The following is a 15,218-nucleotide window of genomic DNA, read 5'->3' on the forward strand; positions in this document are numbered from 1 at the left end:
CCGTGAGACTCCTATCTCCAATAAACCACCAGAAAACCGGAAGTGGCGCTGTAGCTCAAGTGGTAGAGCGCTCACCTTGAGCTGAAGAGCTGAGGGACAGCGCCCAGGCCCAGAGTTCAAGCCCCACGGCCAACCAAAAAAAAAAAGAATTTCACAGACTTTCCTGTCCAGACTGGCTTTGGGGCATGATCCCAAATCTCAGCCTCTAAAGAAACTGGGATTACAAGCCTATTACCCAGCCTGAGAATTTAACTCTAGGGTTGGAATTGTTGAAGATCTATCCTTTTTCTTTTTTTAATTACCGAGTATTTGCTTTTACATGTACACATAGATAATAACTCCTATGAAGAGTTATGAGAGATAATCAACAGATACTAAGTGTAAAGCTTTGATTTAAAAAAAATAGCTACCTCAGTTAGACTGTAAGCCCCTTAAGGCCAGGAGCCGGGCCTGCCTGGTCCAGCTGTGGGAAGCATATTCGCAGGTGTTCCAGAGATGGGCATATCAAGGCTGAGAACCCTAGAACCCTGTCAGTTTATGAGCGGTGCCCGCGACAGAATGCAGTCAGCTATTAGTATGGAAGGTGAGAAAACCCTGCAGAGCATACAGTGACTTATGCATTGTGTGTTCAGCCTGTGGGTTCATGAGCACCCACAACATTTGAGCTCACAACTGTGGAAATTGCCAGTGAGAAAGCTATAGCTAACAACACATCTAAATAAAGTGATTTTAAACAAACAAACAGTGGGGTGCTGGGAAGGTGGCTCAGTGGTAGAGCACTTGCCTTGCATGCATGAGGCCCTGGGTTCGATTCCTCAGCACCACATAACCAGAAAAAAAAAAAAACGGAAGTGGCACTATGGTTCAAGTGGTAGAGCGCTAGCCTTGAGCTGAAGAGCTGAGGGACAGCGCCCAGGCCCAGAGTTCAGGCCCATGACTGGACCCCCCCGCAAAAAAACAGCGAAGATGGTGGAGCAGTTCCCAATCTCCAGTCTCACATTTGGAGATGTGGCCTCCCCTGTGCCAGCTGTTCACAAGCAGTCCCGAGGACCCGTGGTGTGCTGACAAGCAGGATACCTGCCACTGTCCCTTCTCAATGCAGGGAGGAGAGCAGGGTAGACGAGCCAGGAAGAGCCTCACCAAGCATGCTGACCACAAGATGGCCTGGGCATGGACTCCTGGGGGCCAGCAGGGCTCTATGCTGCAGTTTGGCCTTGACACTCACAGCGGAGAAATCTATAGACCTCATTTTATTCTGTACTTCTGTAATGGAGATTCTGAGTCATGAAGAAAAGTTGAACTATTTTATCTAGAAGGCTGAAGTGTGGTTATCAGTTGCTGCAGGACAACCTCCCTCCCCTCCCCCCCCAAAACTAGGCAGTAGCATTTATGGCCTCTTGAGATTCTGGGTGGCCTGGGCTCTCTGGGATGTGGATTGGGAGCTCAGCCTGGTGGTGGCTGGGTCTGCATCATCCGAAGGCTGGATGGGCTGGAGCCTCTGAGAGAGCTCACTCATGAGCTTGGGTTGAGGTGTGAGCCAACTGTCCACACCTGGGGCTCAGAATTCCGGAATGGAAACTGGTTTAGACGCTGTGTTGAGCACAGAGGGCCTTGGAAGTGACTCAGAGGCCTGTCGCTGTCTTCTCTAGGTCACAGTGAGTCTGTCACTGGCCCTCAGGCTCACTGTCCCATTGGCGTAGTGGCAACACTTCCTTGCCATCTTTCATACGCCCACAGTTCAGTGGGTAAAAACATGATGTGGGACTGAGAATCAACTGGGCCTTAGGGCTCTAGAAGGAGAACTGTGCGGAAGGGCTCTCTAGATGGCCCCAAGGTTCCAAGTGGTCACTACGTGGTTGACACAACACAAGCTTTTGCTCTAAAGAGCATGAGATCGTTTACTCTGAGCCAGATGTGAGTGACTGGGCCTGGGAATACAGGTCAGGTCACTCTGAGTGACAGGTTCCACTGTGGAAAGGGTCACATGAGCTTTTATAGTCCAGAACAAGAGAAAGTTGTGAAGGAATGCACTTTCCCAAATGCAATGATGCAGGGATCAGATTAGAAAGGTCACAGCAAAGTGGGCGATCTCTTCTGTCGGGTTCACAGGTTTTAACATTCTTGGCTGTAGGGTTGGTGGGAGCTAGGGGCCTGCTGAGTGTACCAGTACATTCCAAGAGTTTTACCTAACAGTCCAAAAGATGTTACATCAGATAAGGTGATTGGTAAGTGGCTATTAAGGACACTAAAGATAACCTAAGATAATTCTGATGCCAATATTCTTTTTCTCCACAATGGTGATGTTCCAGTCAGTCAATCTGCAAGATTTCTAATATAGATAAGCTTTTTTAGAGAAATCTAGTCACCTTAATTCCAAGATTGTTACACTCAGGGAGTAGTTTAAGTTAACAGCAACATATGTAGTAAAAATATTATACTTGTGGAAGGTGGCTGGTCCCTGGGCTTGAACTCAGGACCACTAGCTTGATGGCCTTTCTTGCTTGCAGCTGATACTCTGCCATACTCCAGCCATTTTTTGCTGTTTAATTGGAGATAGAGTCTCACAGACTTTCTGCCCAGTCTGGCTTTGAACTGGGATCCACCTTGGCACTCAGCTAGCTGTATTTTTTTTTCAGTCATGGGCTTGGGCACTGTCCCTGAGCTCTTTTGCTTTAGGCTAGCACCCTACCACTTTGAGCCACAGCACCACTTTAGTTTATTGGAGGTAAGATTCTCACAGATTTTCCTACCTGGTCTTGTTTTTAACCCCGATCCTCAAATCTCAGCCTCCTAAGTAGTTAGAATTACAGGTGTGAGCCATTAGTGCCAGCCTATTTTTTTTCTTTAACTGGTTAAAATAGAGAGTTCTTAAGAGAACTGAGGGTTATAATTGTGGTTAAATCCACACATAGTTCTAGAATCCTTAGGAGAAATACTAATGAGAAAAAAAGAAAACTTGAATTGGAAGCTCGATTTAAACTTCTGGCAAGCATGCATCTCAGTGCATGCTTGTTGTGGCATGTCAAGCTAATGTTTTCTGCTTCTAGTCCAGGGTCTGGCCTGGCCTGGGCAGGGAAGAGTTACAAAGTAAATCCATAGTAACGTGTTTGTATTGCATACCATTGCGATTCAATTTTAATTGGAACAGTGGCTTTCCGAATGAAAGGTTTTGTGTCAGTAGTGGTACTTGAACTCAGGGTCTCCCTCTCACTTTTTTTTTAAGGCATCAAGGCTGGCACTCTACCACTTCAACCAAACTTCTGTTTCCAACTTTTTGCTGATTAATTAGAACTAAGAATCTCAGAGTGTTTTCTGCCTGACTGACTTCAAACAACAGTCCTCAGATCTCAGCCTCCTGAAGAGGTGTGAGCTACTAGAATCTGGCTCAAAATGTTGTTTTTCTTTTTTTTTTTTTTTTTGTGCCAGTCCTGGGGCTTGAACTCCAGGTCTGGCACTGTTCCTGAGCTTTTGTGTTCAACACTAATTTTCCACCATTTGAGCCATACTTCATTTTCAGCTCTCTCTCTTTTTTGTGAGTAACTGGACATAAGAGTCACATAGACTTTCTTCCTGGGCTGGCTTCAAACCATGATCCTCAGACCTCACCTTTCTGAGTAGCTAGGATTACAAGTGTGAGCCACTGGTGCCCAGCTCAAAATGAACTTTTAAAAACTCTACCTTCATAGTTATTTAAACCCCCCTGCTTCTAGCTTTGTCATATGTGATAAAAGTTCTAGCCTGTTCTTTCTCCTGCCCTTACAATATCCATATGTGTGTGTCCAGTGCCTACGTTTATTAACCTGAGCCCTAGCAAATGCTAGCCCTAAAAAAGCTTATTGGAGCAGTCACTTAATCAGAGGAGAGTGCTTTTCTTCCTCCTGCCCCTTGAGGGAGCAGCCCCCAAGCTCTCTCCTCTAGCCACATGAAGCTGCGGTGAGGCAAGAGCATAGTGCAAGCACATTGTGAACTGTGTTTTGCCATTATGAGTTTTCTTCCTTTTTCATTTCCACTTGGCACATGTGCAAAAGAGGCATGGACTGCATTGCTTTTGTTCTGTTCTTATCAGTTGCTGGTGATTGTAGGGGAGACCACCTACCTGATCTGTGGGGGAGGCACCCCTGGGTAAACCTGCCCTTCTTCCGGCAGTCCTCTCTTCCTTGAGATAGAAATCGTCTTTTGTTAGCTTTTGGATCTCCCATGTTGATGTCTCCAGAAATAAGCTGAAGACTTTTGATCTAGCTAAACCAAGACAATTAGCAAAAGCCACCTATAACCTCAGGTGAAAAGAAATACAGATTATCTTCCTTTACTTCCTAAACTGGCACAAGAAGAAGTAAAATGAAGGTTTCTTAAGTGCTACCCAGTAATAAAGCTGGGGATTTCTGAAGAGACTGTGGTATAGTGCTGGAAGGGCACCCACCGGCCTTCAGAGCTTCCCTTTATAAACTCCTGGTCCCTTTTGTCTTGGGATTAGGTGCTCACGTGACTAGTCGGAATACAATGCGCCTCTCCCGGCAGCTTTCCCTTTCACAGTGACCCAGATGTGAGGGGCTGTGGGAGAGGTCAGCCGGCCAGCCATCCTTTTCCAAACTGGCCAGGAGAAAGTTACAGCCAACCTGCCTTTGAGAGCCTTGTATTCCTGACTGCGTGACAGCAGCAAGGAGAGACAGTCGCTTGTTAGCAGAAAAACAAGAGCATTTGCTGATCTCACATCCTTTCTCCATGTGTTTTCTAGTGTGGATTATTGACAGTCATGGAGCACTGAAGAATGCTTGAATGCTGAAGTGGGCCAGCAAGGCAACGAGGGACAGATGACACTGGCTTGAGGAAGTAACTTGGTGCACCCTCAGAGTCCTCCATTGGGAGGTCCAGCTGTGTGTGCACAAGCACACACACCCAGGTGTCCTCCCCTGTCAGCAATGGGCTGTTGAAAGGAGAAACTTGATCCCTAACTGCCCTGTGGAGATGGAGGATGAAGAACTGGAGTGTCCAAACTCCTCCTCAGAAAAGCGCTATTTTCCCGAGTCCCTGGACTCCAGTGATGGGGATGAGGAGGTGGTTCTGGCCTGTGAGGACCTGGAAGTGAACCCTTTTGACGGACTACCATACTCATCACGCTATTACAAACTTCTCAAAGAAAGAGAAGACCTCCCAATATGGAAAGAAAAATACTCCTTTATGGAGAATCTGCTGCAAAATCAAATTGTGATTATTTCAGGAGATGCCAAATGTGGCAAGAGCTCTCAGGTGAGTAAAAAAAAGAATCCTTTTTTGTAGTTCTGGTCCTGGGGCTTGAACTCAGGACCTGAGCATTGCTTGCTCAACGATAATGCTCTACCACATGAAGCCTCAGCTCCACTTCCCGGTTTTTTTTTTTTGGGGGGGGGGAGGAGTTTCTTATGGCGGTTAATTGGATATGGGGGTCTCACAGACTTGCTACCTGGGCTGCTTTGAACTATGATCCTCAGATATCAACCTCCTGAACAGCTAGGATTATAGGCATGAGCCACCAGTGTCTGGCTAGCTACAAAAACCTTTTGCTTTATGTGTTACGATGCTTTTTATTACTTAGGTAATTTAACACAACACAGCCTAGGGTTCTATTTTTATTAATAATACCCAAATCAATTGACAGCTGAATAACACCTAATACTTACATGGATATTATGTTTAGTGAATCACAGAATTTCCTCTAGAATAATTTACTTCTGTATACATATTGTACCAAAAGATGTAATTGGTGCTATTTTCCCACCAGCAATTTGGGGATTAACCTTTATGTTTACACATCAGTGGTCTGGTAGTCAACATGTTAGATAGCTAATGAATACTTACTTCAAATTTGTTGTTGTATTTAGACTTCAGGATTTGACTCAAGTCAGATCTATGTCAGATCTATGTTTTAGTCTTAAGATGAAGATTCTTAAAATGTAAGAAATAAGGCTGGGAATGTAGTTTAGTTGTAGAGTGCTTGCCTAGCATGCATGAAGCCCTGGGTTCTATTCCTTAGTACCACATAAACAGGAAAAGCTAGAAGTGGCACTGTAGCTCAAATGGTGGAGTACTAGCCTTGAGCAAAAGAAACAGTGATAGTGCCCAGGCTCTGAGTTCAAGCCCCAGGACTGGCAAAAGGAAAAAAAAAGAAAAAGATAAGAAATAGAGCAGACCAGCTCTGAAAGGACCTCATCATTTTCACATGGCAGAGCTGGCCCAGGGGATTTGATCACTTGTCTCATATCACATGATTTCCAAATTGGGACAAAAAAAGAATACTTTTCACTGTATACTGATAATTCCAAGTTGATTGTTATCTTTGGCACTTTCTTGTAATTTGAAGAAAGAGGAGGGAGGGTGGGACAGTGTTTTAATAATCTGATACCAAGGATTTGTCATGATCTGTTACTTGTTCTGATGAGTTACTGCTATAATGATTGATTTTAGTTCACTATAAGACTTAAATGAGTATGATTTTTCTGATTTATGTGGACAAAGTAGCAATTTAAAAAAAATTTCGGGATACATGTATATGTGTGTGTATATGTGTGTATATGTGTTTATTTTTGTTTTTGTTTTAATGCTGGGGAAGCAAGCCTAAGAATTTGTAGAGGGTAAGCAATCCTCTGCCACTGAGCTATATCCCCAGCTTTAAGTTTTTGTTTTGTGATAATCCAGACTTTTAAAAAGTTGTAATAACAATACAGAGATTTATGTCCTTCACCTGGATTTCTTATGAAATATTTAACCACACTTGATTTTTTTGTCTTCTTCCCTATCCTTGTTCCACACTTATGAATACACATATTTATTCCACACCTTTTAAGAATAAATTGATGTTGCTGTATGTCATATATACCTATATTCCCAGCCTTTAGAAGACTGAGGCAGAAGGAATGTGAGTTTGAGACTAGCCTGGGCTACATATGTGAGAAAAACTGTCTTTTCTAACAAACTGTGTTGCTTAAAAGTTCCTGCTTTGGCCTGGTGCCTCGGCTTTTTGTTCAGAAAAACAACAGCTGCTTTGGGATAAGGAAGGATCTTTGAAATATAAGTTTTTTGACTTAAACTGATTTCTTTTAAAGGTGGAATTAAGACACACTTCAGATTGTTAAAGAAATAGCTTGGGGGTTCCATGATATTTTGAGATTACTTGTATACTGTTAATCTTATTTCAAAGTCACATTATATAAATATAGTTTACCCTATTCAAACTAGCCAGTCATGAGCAGACTGTTAACCTGAGCTCAGCCAATTGGAATGGAGGAGCGGGGCCAGCTGTATTAGGGATAAATAGGGGAGCAGCCTGTCAGTGCTTGCTTGCTGGATTTTTGGCTGATGGCACACCCTTCTGCAGAAGTCAATTTTGCCTGGCAGAGACAGTTCTTTTTTTAATTTTTATTTTATTTATTTATTTTGTCAGTCATGGGGCTTCAACTCTGGGCCTGGGCACTGTCCCTCAGCTCTTTAGATCAAGGCTAGTGCTCTACCACTTGAGCCACAGCACTACTTCCGGTTTTCTGAGTGGTTCATTAGGAGATAAGAGTCTCATGGGGGGGGGGCGCGGGGGAGGATAGGATGGGAAGGGGAAACAAAGAGGAGGCTACAATGCTTGATAAGAAATGTATTCATTATCTTGCCCATGTAATTGTAACCCCTCTGTACAATATTTTCACAATAATAAAAAAATATTAAAAAAAAAAAAGAGTCTCATGACCTTTCCTGCCCGGGCTGGCTTTGAACCACAATCCTCAGATCTCAGCCTCCTAAGTAGCTAGGATTACAGGCATGGTTCTCAGTCTCCTGAGTAGCCAAGACCATAGGCATGAGGCACTGGTGCCTGGCAGTTCTTTATTTTTATGTGTATTGTTGTGATTCTAGGGGTTCTTGGAGAACAAACTTATAACACATGGCAAGACCCTGTCTCAAACACACACACACACTCACACACACACACACATACACACGAAAAACAAACATAGAGACAAAGAAATGGTTAGAATGATTATGTGATGTCTTTTGCCCCATATATTTCAATGAATGTCAAAAACAGTGAAATGCTATATATATATATATATATATATATATATATATATATATAAAACATTAAATATTTTATATAATCATCAAAATAGGAAATGCAAATGTTGGTATCTTATTATCTAATGTCTACCCAATTACATTTAATCAATCTTACATAATTTTGATAGAATACATTTTCTTGTTGGAAATCAGTCCAAGACTACATTATATTTCATTGTCACGGTGGCTTATTCCTGTAATCTCAGCTACTCAGAAAGCTGAGATCTGAGGATTGAGATTTGAAGCCAGCCTAGAGAAACAAATCTGTGAAACTTTGATCTCCAGTTAGCCAGCAAAAAGCCATAAATATGTATATGGCACCTGTGGTAGAGCATTAGCCTTGAGCACAAAACTCTGGGGCCACACCCAGGCCCAGAGTTCAAACCTGAAGACCAAAAACAAAAACAAACAAACAAAAAAGAACTCTGACTGTGAAGCAGGCTGTCGTCATACCCTGACCTGCCAGCGCTTCTGTGACTCCTTCACCTTTTAAATACTACATTGGTGGTAGCCACATGGTGGTTTGTCTAATTCTGTCATGCCTTCTTCATTTATTATTTGGAATTCTTCGGTAAGGCTCAGCATTCTCTTCATTATTATTTATTTATTCAGCTATTCATATCCATGTAGACTCATTCTGTGAATTATAATTTTTAATAGCCCATTAATTTTGTTGTTTGAGTTGTCCTGGATGTGGCTAGTGGACCTCCTCAAACGATGTCTTTGTCCCTCTGTCTTGTCTGCATGAGTTTTGAGCTCTTTAGCTATTCTTCCAGGTTCATCCAGTGTGTTTCCTGTCCCAGTCATTTTTCTCAAGGATTCTTGTTCCTTTTAGCAGCAAATTGCATTTAGAACCAGGATGGCTGCAGTAGTTGTGCCTCTTGAATGAGGAACTATGTATGAGAGTACACCTACTTGCACACTTATCTGTCCATCTGTCTACATAGCTGTTTGTCTTTTTGTCTCTCTAGTACTTTTATTTCCCTCTGTCTTCCTCAGTTTCTCTCTTTTTATTGTTTTCTACCTCCTCATATTTCTATTCATTTATCTCTCATCCTTCCTTTTCCTTGTTAGTAAATGTTCATACTGATGCCTCCAACACCAGTTCAGCACCACAGGGTTCACTGCAGTCTTCTGTTTCCATTTTTGTAAATTCTTTATGAGAAACATGGCTGTCATTGTTTAGAATATCCTTACTTACTATGACTCTTAGTCATAGTTTCAAAATTGCTAACTCATACTAGTTGTTGTTGCTGTTGTTGTTTTCTTGTGCCTGTCCTAGGGCTTGAACTCAGGGCCTGGGCTCTATCCCTAAGCTCTTTCGCTCAAGGCTAGTGTTCTACCACTTGAGCCATAGCTCCACTTCGGGCATTTTTGGTGGTTAATTAGAGATAAAAGTCTCATGGATTCTTTTGCTCAGGCTGACTTCCAACTATGATCCTCATATCTCAGCCTCCTGAGTAGCTAGGATTCTAGTTATAAGCTACTAGTCTGGCTTCATACTAGATTTTTTTTCCTTGTTGGTTGTGGGGCTTGAACTCAGGGCCAGGGTGCTGTTCTTGAGCTCTTTCACTCCAGGATAGTGCTCTACCTCTTTGAGCCACAGCACCACTTCCAGTTCTTGAGTGGTTAGTTGGAGATAAGAGTCTTACAGGGATTTTTCTGCCTGGGCTGGCTTTGAACCTCGATCCTCAGATCTCAGCCCTCTGAGTAGTTAGGATCACAGGTATGAACCACCAGTGCTCAGCAGGCTTCATACCAGTTTGTGTATACACACACACACACACACACACACACATACACAGAGACATATACACAAACACATACATATATTTGAGTTTTCTATAGGAATTTGTATTCTTTTAGAATTAGAGTTTATAATATATTAATGCTTAGCTATGGTTTCTGTTATTTTTATCATTAGGCCATTTTAGTGATTCATGTTTATTTTCTGTTTAAGGGGAAGGCAGTAAGTACCTTTAGTTTCAGAGAAGTCAATAATGTACTCAAGTGATGAAGGAAAAAAACTGTTCATTGATTTCTTAATTCAGGAAACCATTTGATTTTTTAAAAATATTTGTCTCTTTCAGGAGTCTGTACTTTCTTGTTCCTCTGTTTTAAGCATTTCAAAGAAAAGCCAGTCTTCAGAGTGAATCCAAAGATCTTAAACCTCCTGTGTCTTTGGAACAGATGCTATGAAGGCTTTTTTGTGAGTGTCCTGGAAAGGAAGAGGGCGCTTCCCCTCTATCTGTAGAGCCTTTTTCTATTTCATTTTTAGGGCAAGCTTACGAAAGAGTCAAAAGAAAGCAGAACATTTTTAGAACTGTACTTTGTCTTCTTTTCCTACCTAAATTTTTTCACAAATAGAGAGGCAGGGAGGGGTCTGAGCATGAACTAACTGAGATTTCCATGAGGAAGCAGGGTGTAGGTGTGGCTAGCATGGTAGAACACCTGCCTAGCAAGCGGGAGACCCTAAGCTTGAGCCCCAGTACCACCAGAGTTAAAAAGCACATATTCGATGGATGTTTGCCCCTGCCTCTTGCATGTTGGATAAGGAGGTATTCTTTTCTTTCATATTTCTCCCTACTTGTTCTGCTTTAGTAAATACATTTTTTGCTGCTTTCCAGAAAAAGAAAAAAAGAAGAAGAAAAATGAAAAAAGCAAATGTTGACTCCATTTCATTGGCCTAGTACACTTCACCACCATTTTCTTTCTCCTGGTATATTTTACCTGTATTCACCCAAAGCCCAGACCTGCACATAGTGGCTGTCCAGTGATGTGTGACATTTGTTCCAGGAAGGCCCCTCAGCGAGTGTTCTGACGTGTCGGATCACAATGGGCAATACGGGCTTGGGCAGAAACCTTCTGTGGGAATCTGGAAGGATTCCTACCTTGGGTGAACTGGTGGCCCCTAGGATTCCTTTCAACTTGTAACTCGTGTGATTGTCCTGGCACTGAAGTGCGTGCATGGTTGGGATCCTGGTGCTAGCCACAGGACTGCAAGTGCTAGGCACGCTGAGAGAAGAAGGCAGAAGAGGAGTCCAGCCTTGTGGACAGATTAGTGTTTTAAGTGAAGGTCTGGGAGTCTCTGGGGCTAGGTTGTGTCTGACAGAATGTATTAGTACTTGTCTCACAGATGTCTCTTTTTACGTATTATTTAACCATGTTATCATTAGATGGGAAACTGTCTGGCAGGGGATAGAAAGAAGAAGTCCAACACAGTACTGTTCTCGCAGGCATACTTTGCCACTATGGGCGCAAGGTCATACCCAAAGTTTTCTGCTGTTGCTCCCTTGGTTTTGATCTGCAGCTTGACGAGGAGTCTTACAAAATATCTCTTCAGCTGACCTGAGGACCCTGGACACTGAGTCCCTCAGAATCGAGCAGCCCTGCCTCTGTGCACACCACCTTACTTCTGAATACGTTTAAGCTGCTGAGCTCCACCAGCACTGCAGCTGACAGGTTAGGTCTTGGCTACCCACCCATCTTACCATAGCAGCAGGTTGGCCTGAATCCTATGATTTCCTTGCGGGCAGGAGATAGGAGACCAATTTGCATGTTCTTATCACCTGTTCTAATGTGTCCCATCAAGCCCAGACCTGCTTTGGGCCAGAGGACAAGGCACACCTCACTGCTCAGACTTGAACATGTAGGCACATCTCAGTACATAAAGCTGCGTTTAGATGCAGACTGAGAAAAGATGTCCCATCAGTCAGAGTATATAAATTTGAGAGTTGTATGTTGCCAAAACTCTCAGAAAAGTTGCTCTATAAGACTTTATAAAACTGTTAAAGGAGCAGTTCAATTTTATTTCATCATGCTGTATAACTCTTGCTACATGTTAAGTGCCATTTAAGTCACAATGGCCTGGAATTTAGTTTCTCTGAAGACAGAACTGAGCCAAATGGAGTTTCCCACGCTTCCCTGGTTCCCACAGTGCCTGCTGGGCATCTGCTCACCCCAAGTCCTGGTGGGGAAGATCTTCCAGAGAGAAGTGAGGCCTCTTCCACAGGCGTTCCTGTGAGAATTGGAGGGCGCTCCTGGGACAATGGAGAAGTTCCCGGTGAGGATAATCAGGATCAGAGCAGCAGCACTGATGCAGCATTTATCACAGAGCAGCCAAAGCTAGAGTTCCTTGGAAAGCTCCACGCTTAATGTCCCCTGAAATTATCAAATGTCCACATTTCCAGCCAGTGCTTTGAGTTTTCTGAAGAGTTGAAATCAGAACATTTTAGCTTGCCTAGAGTGATCCAGAGTACTCCAGTGCAGAAAGTCTAACACAGGACACAGTCCCACGCAGCTTCTTCATCTCTTCAGAACCTCCCTGCTGTTAGAATCTGTGTATCATTGTTACATCTTGTCTAGTCAGAGCCACAACTGAGTGGGCTTTCTGTGGAAGCTGTGATTTTTTGCTCAGCTGTGAATGTGGCCTCTAAGCAAAATACATTATGCCCAGTCTTCCACTTCATGTTTTATTTGTTATACCAGGACTGTGCCAGTTCTGTTTCCTTGTGGCCTCCATCGCTCCCTGAGAGCACCCACCCCATTTGTGTCTCAGGGTCCAGCCTCTTTTGAGGTCACTCTCAAGCTATCTCACCTGATGTCATCATTGATTAGGTGATCTTACCACTGGCTGCCATCTTGACTTCCCAAATGTTACCTCCTAGCCTGCTAACTCCTCCTTCCCCCCAAAAGAACACTGCTGTATCATTTCATTCATCCTTTTTGTTTCACTAATTTCTTGTTAATTGTGGCATTAACTTCAGTATATTAAATTAGAAACCATGTAATATTTGTTTTTTTCTGATACAATTAGCTGTGAGTACTACTTATTCTTCCCCTGAAAGAAATGACCCTTGGTCTTGTTATGGTCTTGTTACTACTTCTCTCCCATGCATAGTCCTGAGCCCCAATTTTTCTCTCTCCCTTTTTTTAGTGTGTGTGTGTATGTGTGTGTGTGTGCGCGCGTGTGTGCATGTGCGTGTGTGTGTGTGTGTGTGTGTGTGTGTGTGTGTGTGTGTTGGTACTGAACTCAGGGCCTGGGCACTGTCCCTTAACCTTTTCACTCAAGAGTGGTGCTCTGTAATTTGAGATAATTCTCCACTTTCAGCTTTTTCCTGGTTAATTGGTGGTAAGAGTCTAATGGACTTACCTGTCCTGGCTGGCTCTGAAACTTGATCCTGAGATTTCAATCTCCTTAGTAGCTAGGATTACAGGAATGAGTACTAGTGCTCTGTTCTCTCCATGATGATGATGATGATGTTGATGTTGATGTTCTTATCCACACAACCATCCATGCATCCAAATGCCTATTGTCCCTACCATGTCCATTGCTAATATTAGAAACAAATGTGAACCACATTTATGTGCTTATAAGCCTTCCTCCTTATTGGGGAGCTAAAATTTCAAAAGGTGATTTTAACAAAGCTTTGCATCTAAGTGCTATCCAAGTTCTTGGCCAGGAACCCTAAATGGTGAACTCAGACAGGAAGGAAATCAGTTTGCAGGTAAGGATTTGTCAAGAATAAGAACCTCACAGCCAGATGCTGGTGGCTCACTTCTATAATCATAGCTACTCAGGAGGCTGAGATCTGAGGATTGCCATTCAAAGCCAGCCCAGGCAGGAAAGTCCCAGTGAGACTCTTATGTCGAATTAACCACTCCAAAACAAAAACAGAAAACTAGAAATGGAGCTGAGGCTCAAACTGGTATAGTGCTAGCCTTGAGCAAAAGAGCTCAGGGACAGCACCCAGGTCCTGAGTTGAAGCCCTACAACCAGAAAAAAAGAAAAGAAAAGAACATTACTTGTCAGAGAATGAGGGAGACAAAGTTTTATATAAATTCCTAGTTAGGTTAGAATTCAAGGTAGACTATATAGGATAATAGAATTTTTTTTGCGGGGTGGGGGTCCAGTCGTGGGGCCTGAACTCTGGGCCTGGGCGCTGTCCCTCAGCTCTTCAGCTCAAGGCTAGCGCTCTACCACTTGAACCACAGTGCCACATCCAGCTTTTTTCTTTTTGCTTATGTGGTGCTGAGGAATCAAACCCAGGGCCTCATGCATGCAAGGCAATCGCTCTACCACTGAGCTACCTTCCCAGCCCGGTAATAGAATTTTTAAACATTTCTCGGGGCTGGGAAGGTGGCTCAGTGGTAGAGTGCTTGCCTTGCATGCATGAGGCCCTGGGTTCAGGTGGTTCCTCAGCACCACATAAGCAGAAAAGGTTGGAAGTGGCGCTGTGGCTCAAGTGGTAGAGCGCTAGCCTTGAGCTGAAGAGCTTAGGGACAGCGCCCAGACCCAGAGTTCAGGCCCCACGACCAGCAAAAAAAAAACAAAACAAAACAAAAAGAATTTTTAAACATTTCTGGAAAGTATATGAAATCATTCTATGCACTTAGCATATAGTTATTGAGCACTGGAGTAACTTGGTGACCCAGAAGATGGGCCTCCTCTCTATCAGAGGCCATAGCCCAGTCCAGGATGTGAGGAGTCATGGCTTTGGGCACTGACACACCCCCCCGGGGGGCCTGGGAGCCCACCGATGCCCAGAAGGGAGTTGGAGGGGTTACACCAAGCCTTGGAGAAAGCACCGGGGACCTGAAACTCGAAGGGCAGTTGTTGTGCCCTAAATACACTTATTTTACAAGTAAGGAAGCAAAAGTAGGGAAGTCGTGACCCTGACTGAGGTCCTGTAGGTACTTAATTATCCCCTAGGTCATGCCTCAATTCTGGATTTCCCAACTACAGCATCCTACAATTTCTTCCTTTTACAAAATAAAGCAAGCATTAAGATAGGCCTATCTTAACATGGAAGAAATACATTTGTACTTTTTAATCACTGCAGATATGCAGCCACAGCAGCAAATCATTTTGGAATTATTAGTGCTATCAAATTATAGTGAGATTAAAAACCCAAGATTAAAATCTATTTACAGGATGAGACTAGTAAATAGCAGACCTCAAGACAATTAAAAATGTTACAAGGTTTCAATACCTCAGATCTATTTTAAAACTCTTGAAATTATTTTTAATGGATGTATCAAAGCTTAATTAGTAAACAGTGCTACAGAAATGAATTTAGTATATTCTCCTAATACATAAATGAACTTGATAAAAATCAGCCAATATATAACATTTTAGATAA

General features: G+C 43.0%; 1 protein-coding gene across 1 annotated transcript in view; it reads left to right on the plus strand.

The window, feature by feature from the left end:
- The window catches only part of Dhx32 (DEAH (Asp-Glu-Ala-His) box polypeptide 32), a 56,183-nt gene that overhangs the window by 14,711 nt on the left and 26,254 nt on the right, over nt 1–15,218 (plus strand). Inside the window, exon 2 of the mRNA XM_013021885.1 lies at nt 4,736–5,247. Within this exon, the coding sequence (XP_012877339.1) occupies nt 4,966–5,247 (282 nt within the window). The 5' untranslated portion in view covers nt 4,736–4,965. The remainder of the gene's footprint in view (nt 1–4,735; nt 5,248–15,218) is intronic.

This window comes from Dipodomys ordii, unplaced genomic scaffold (genome assembly GCF_000151885.1).
Source record: "Dipodomys ordii isolate 6190 unplaced genomic scaffold, Dord_2.0 Scaffold58, whole genome shotgun sequence".
In the NCBI taxonomy this organism is placed as follows: domain Eukaryota; kingdom Metazoa; phylum Chordata; class Mammalia; order Rodentia; family Heteromyidae; genus Dipodomys; species Dipodomys ordii.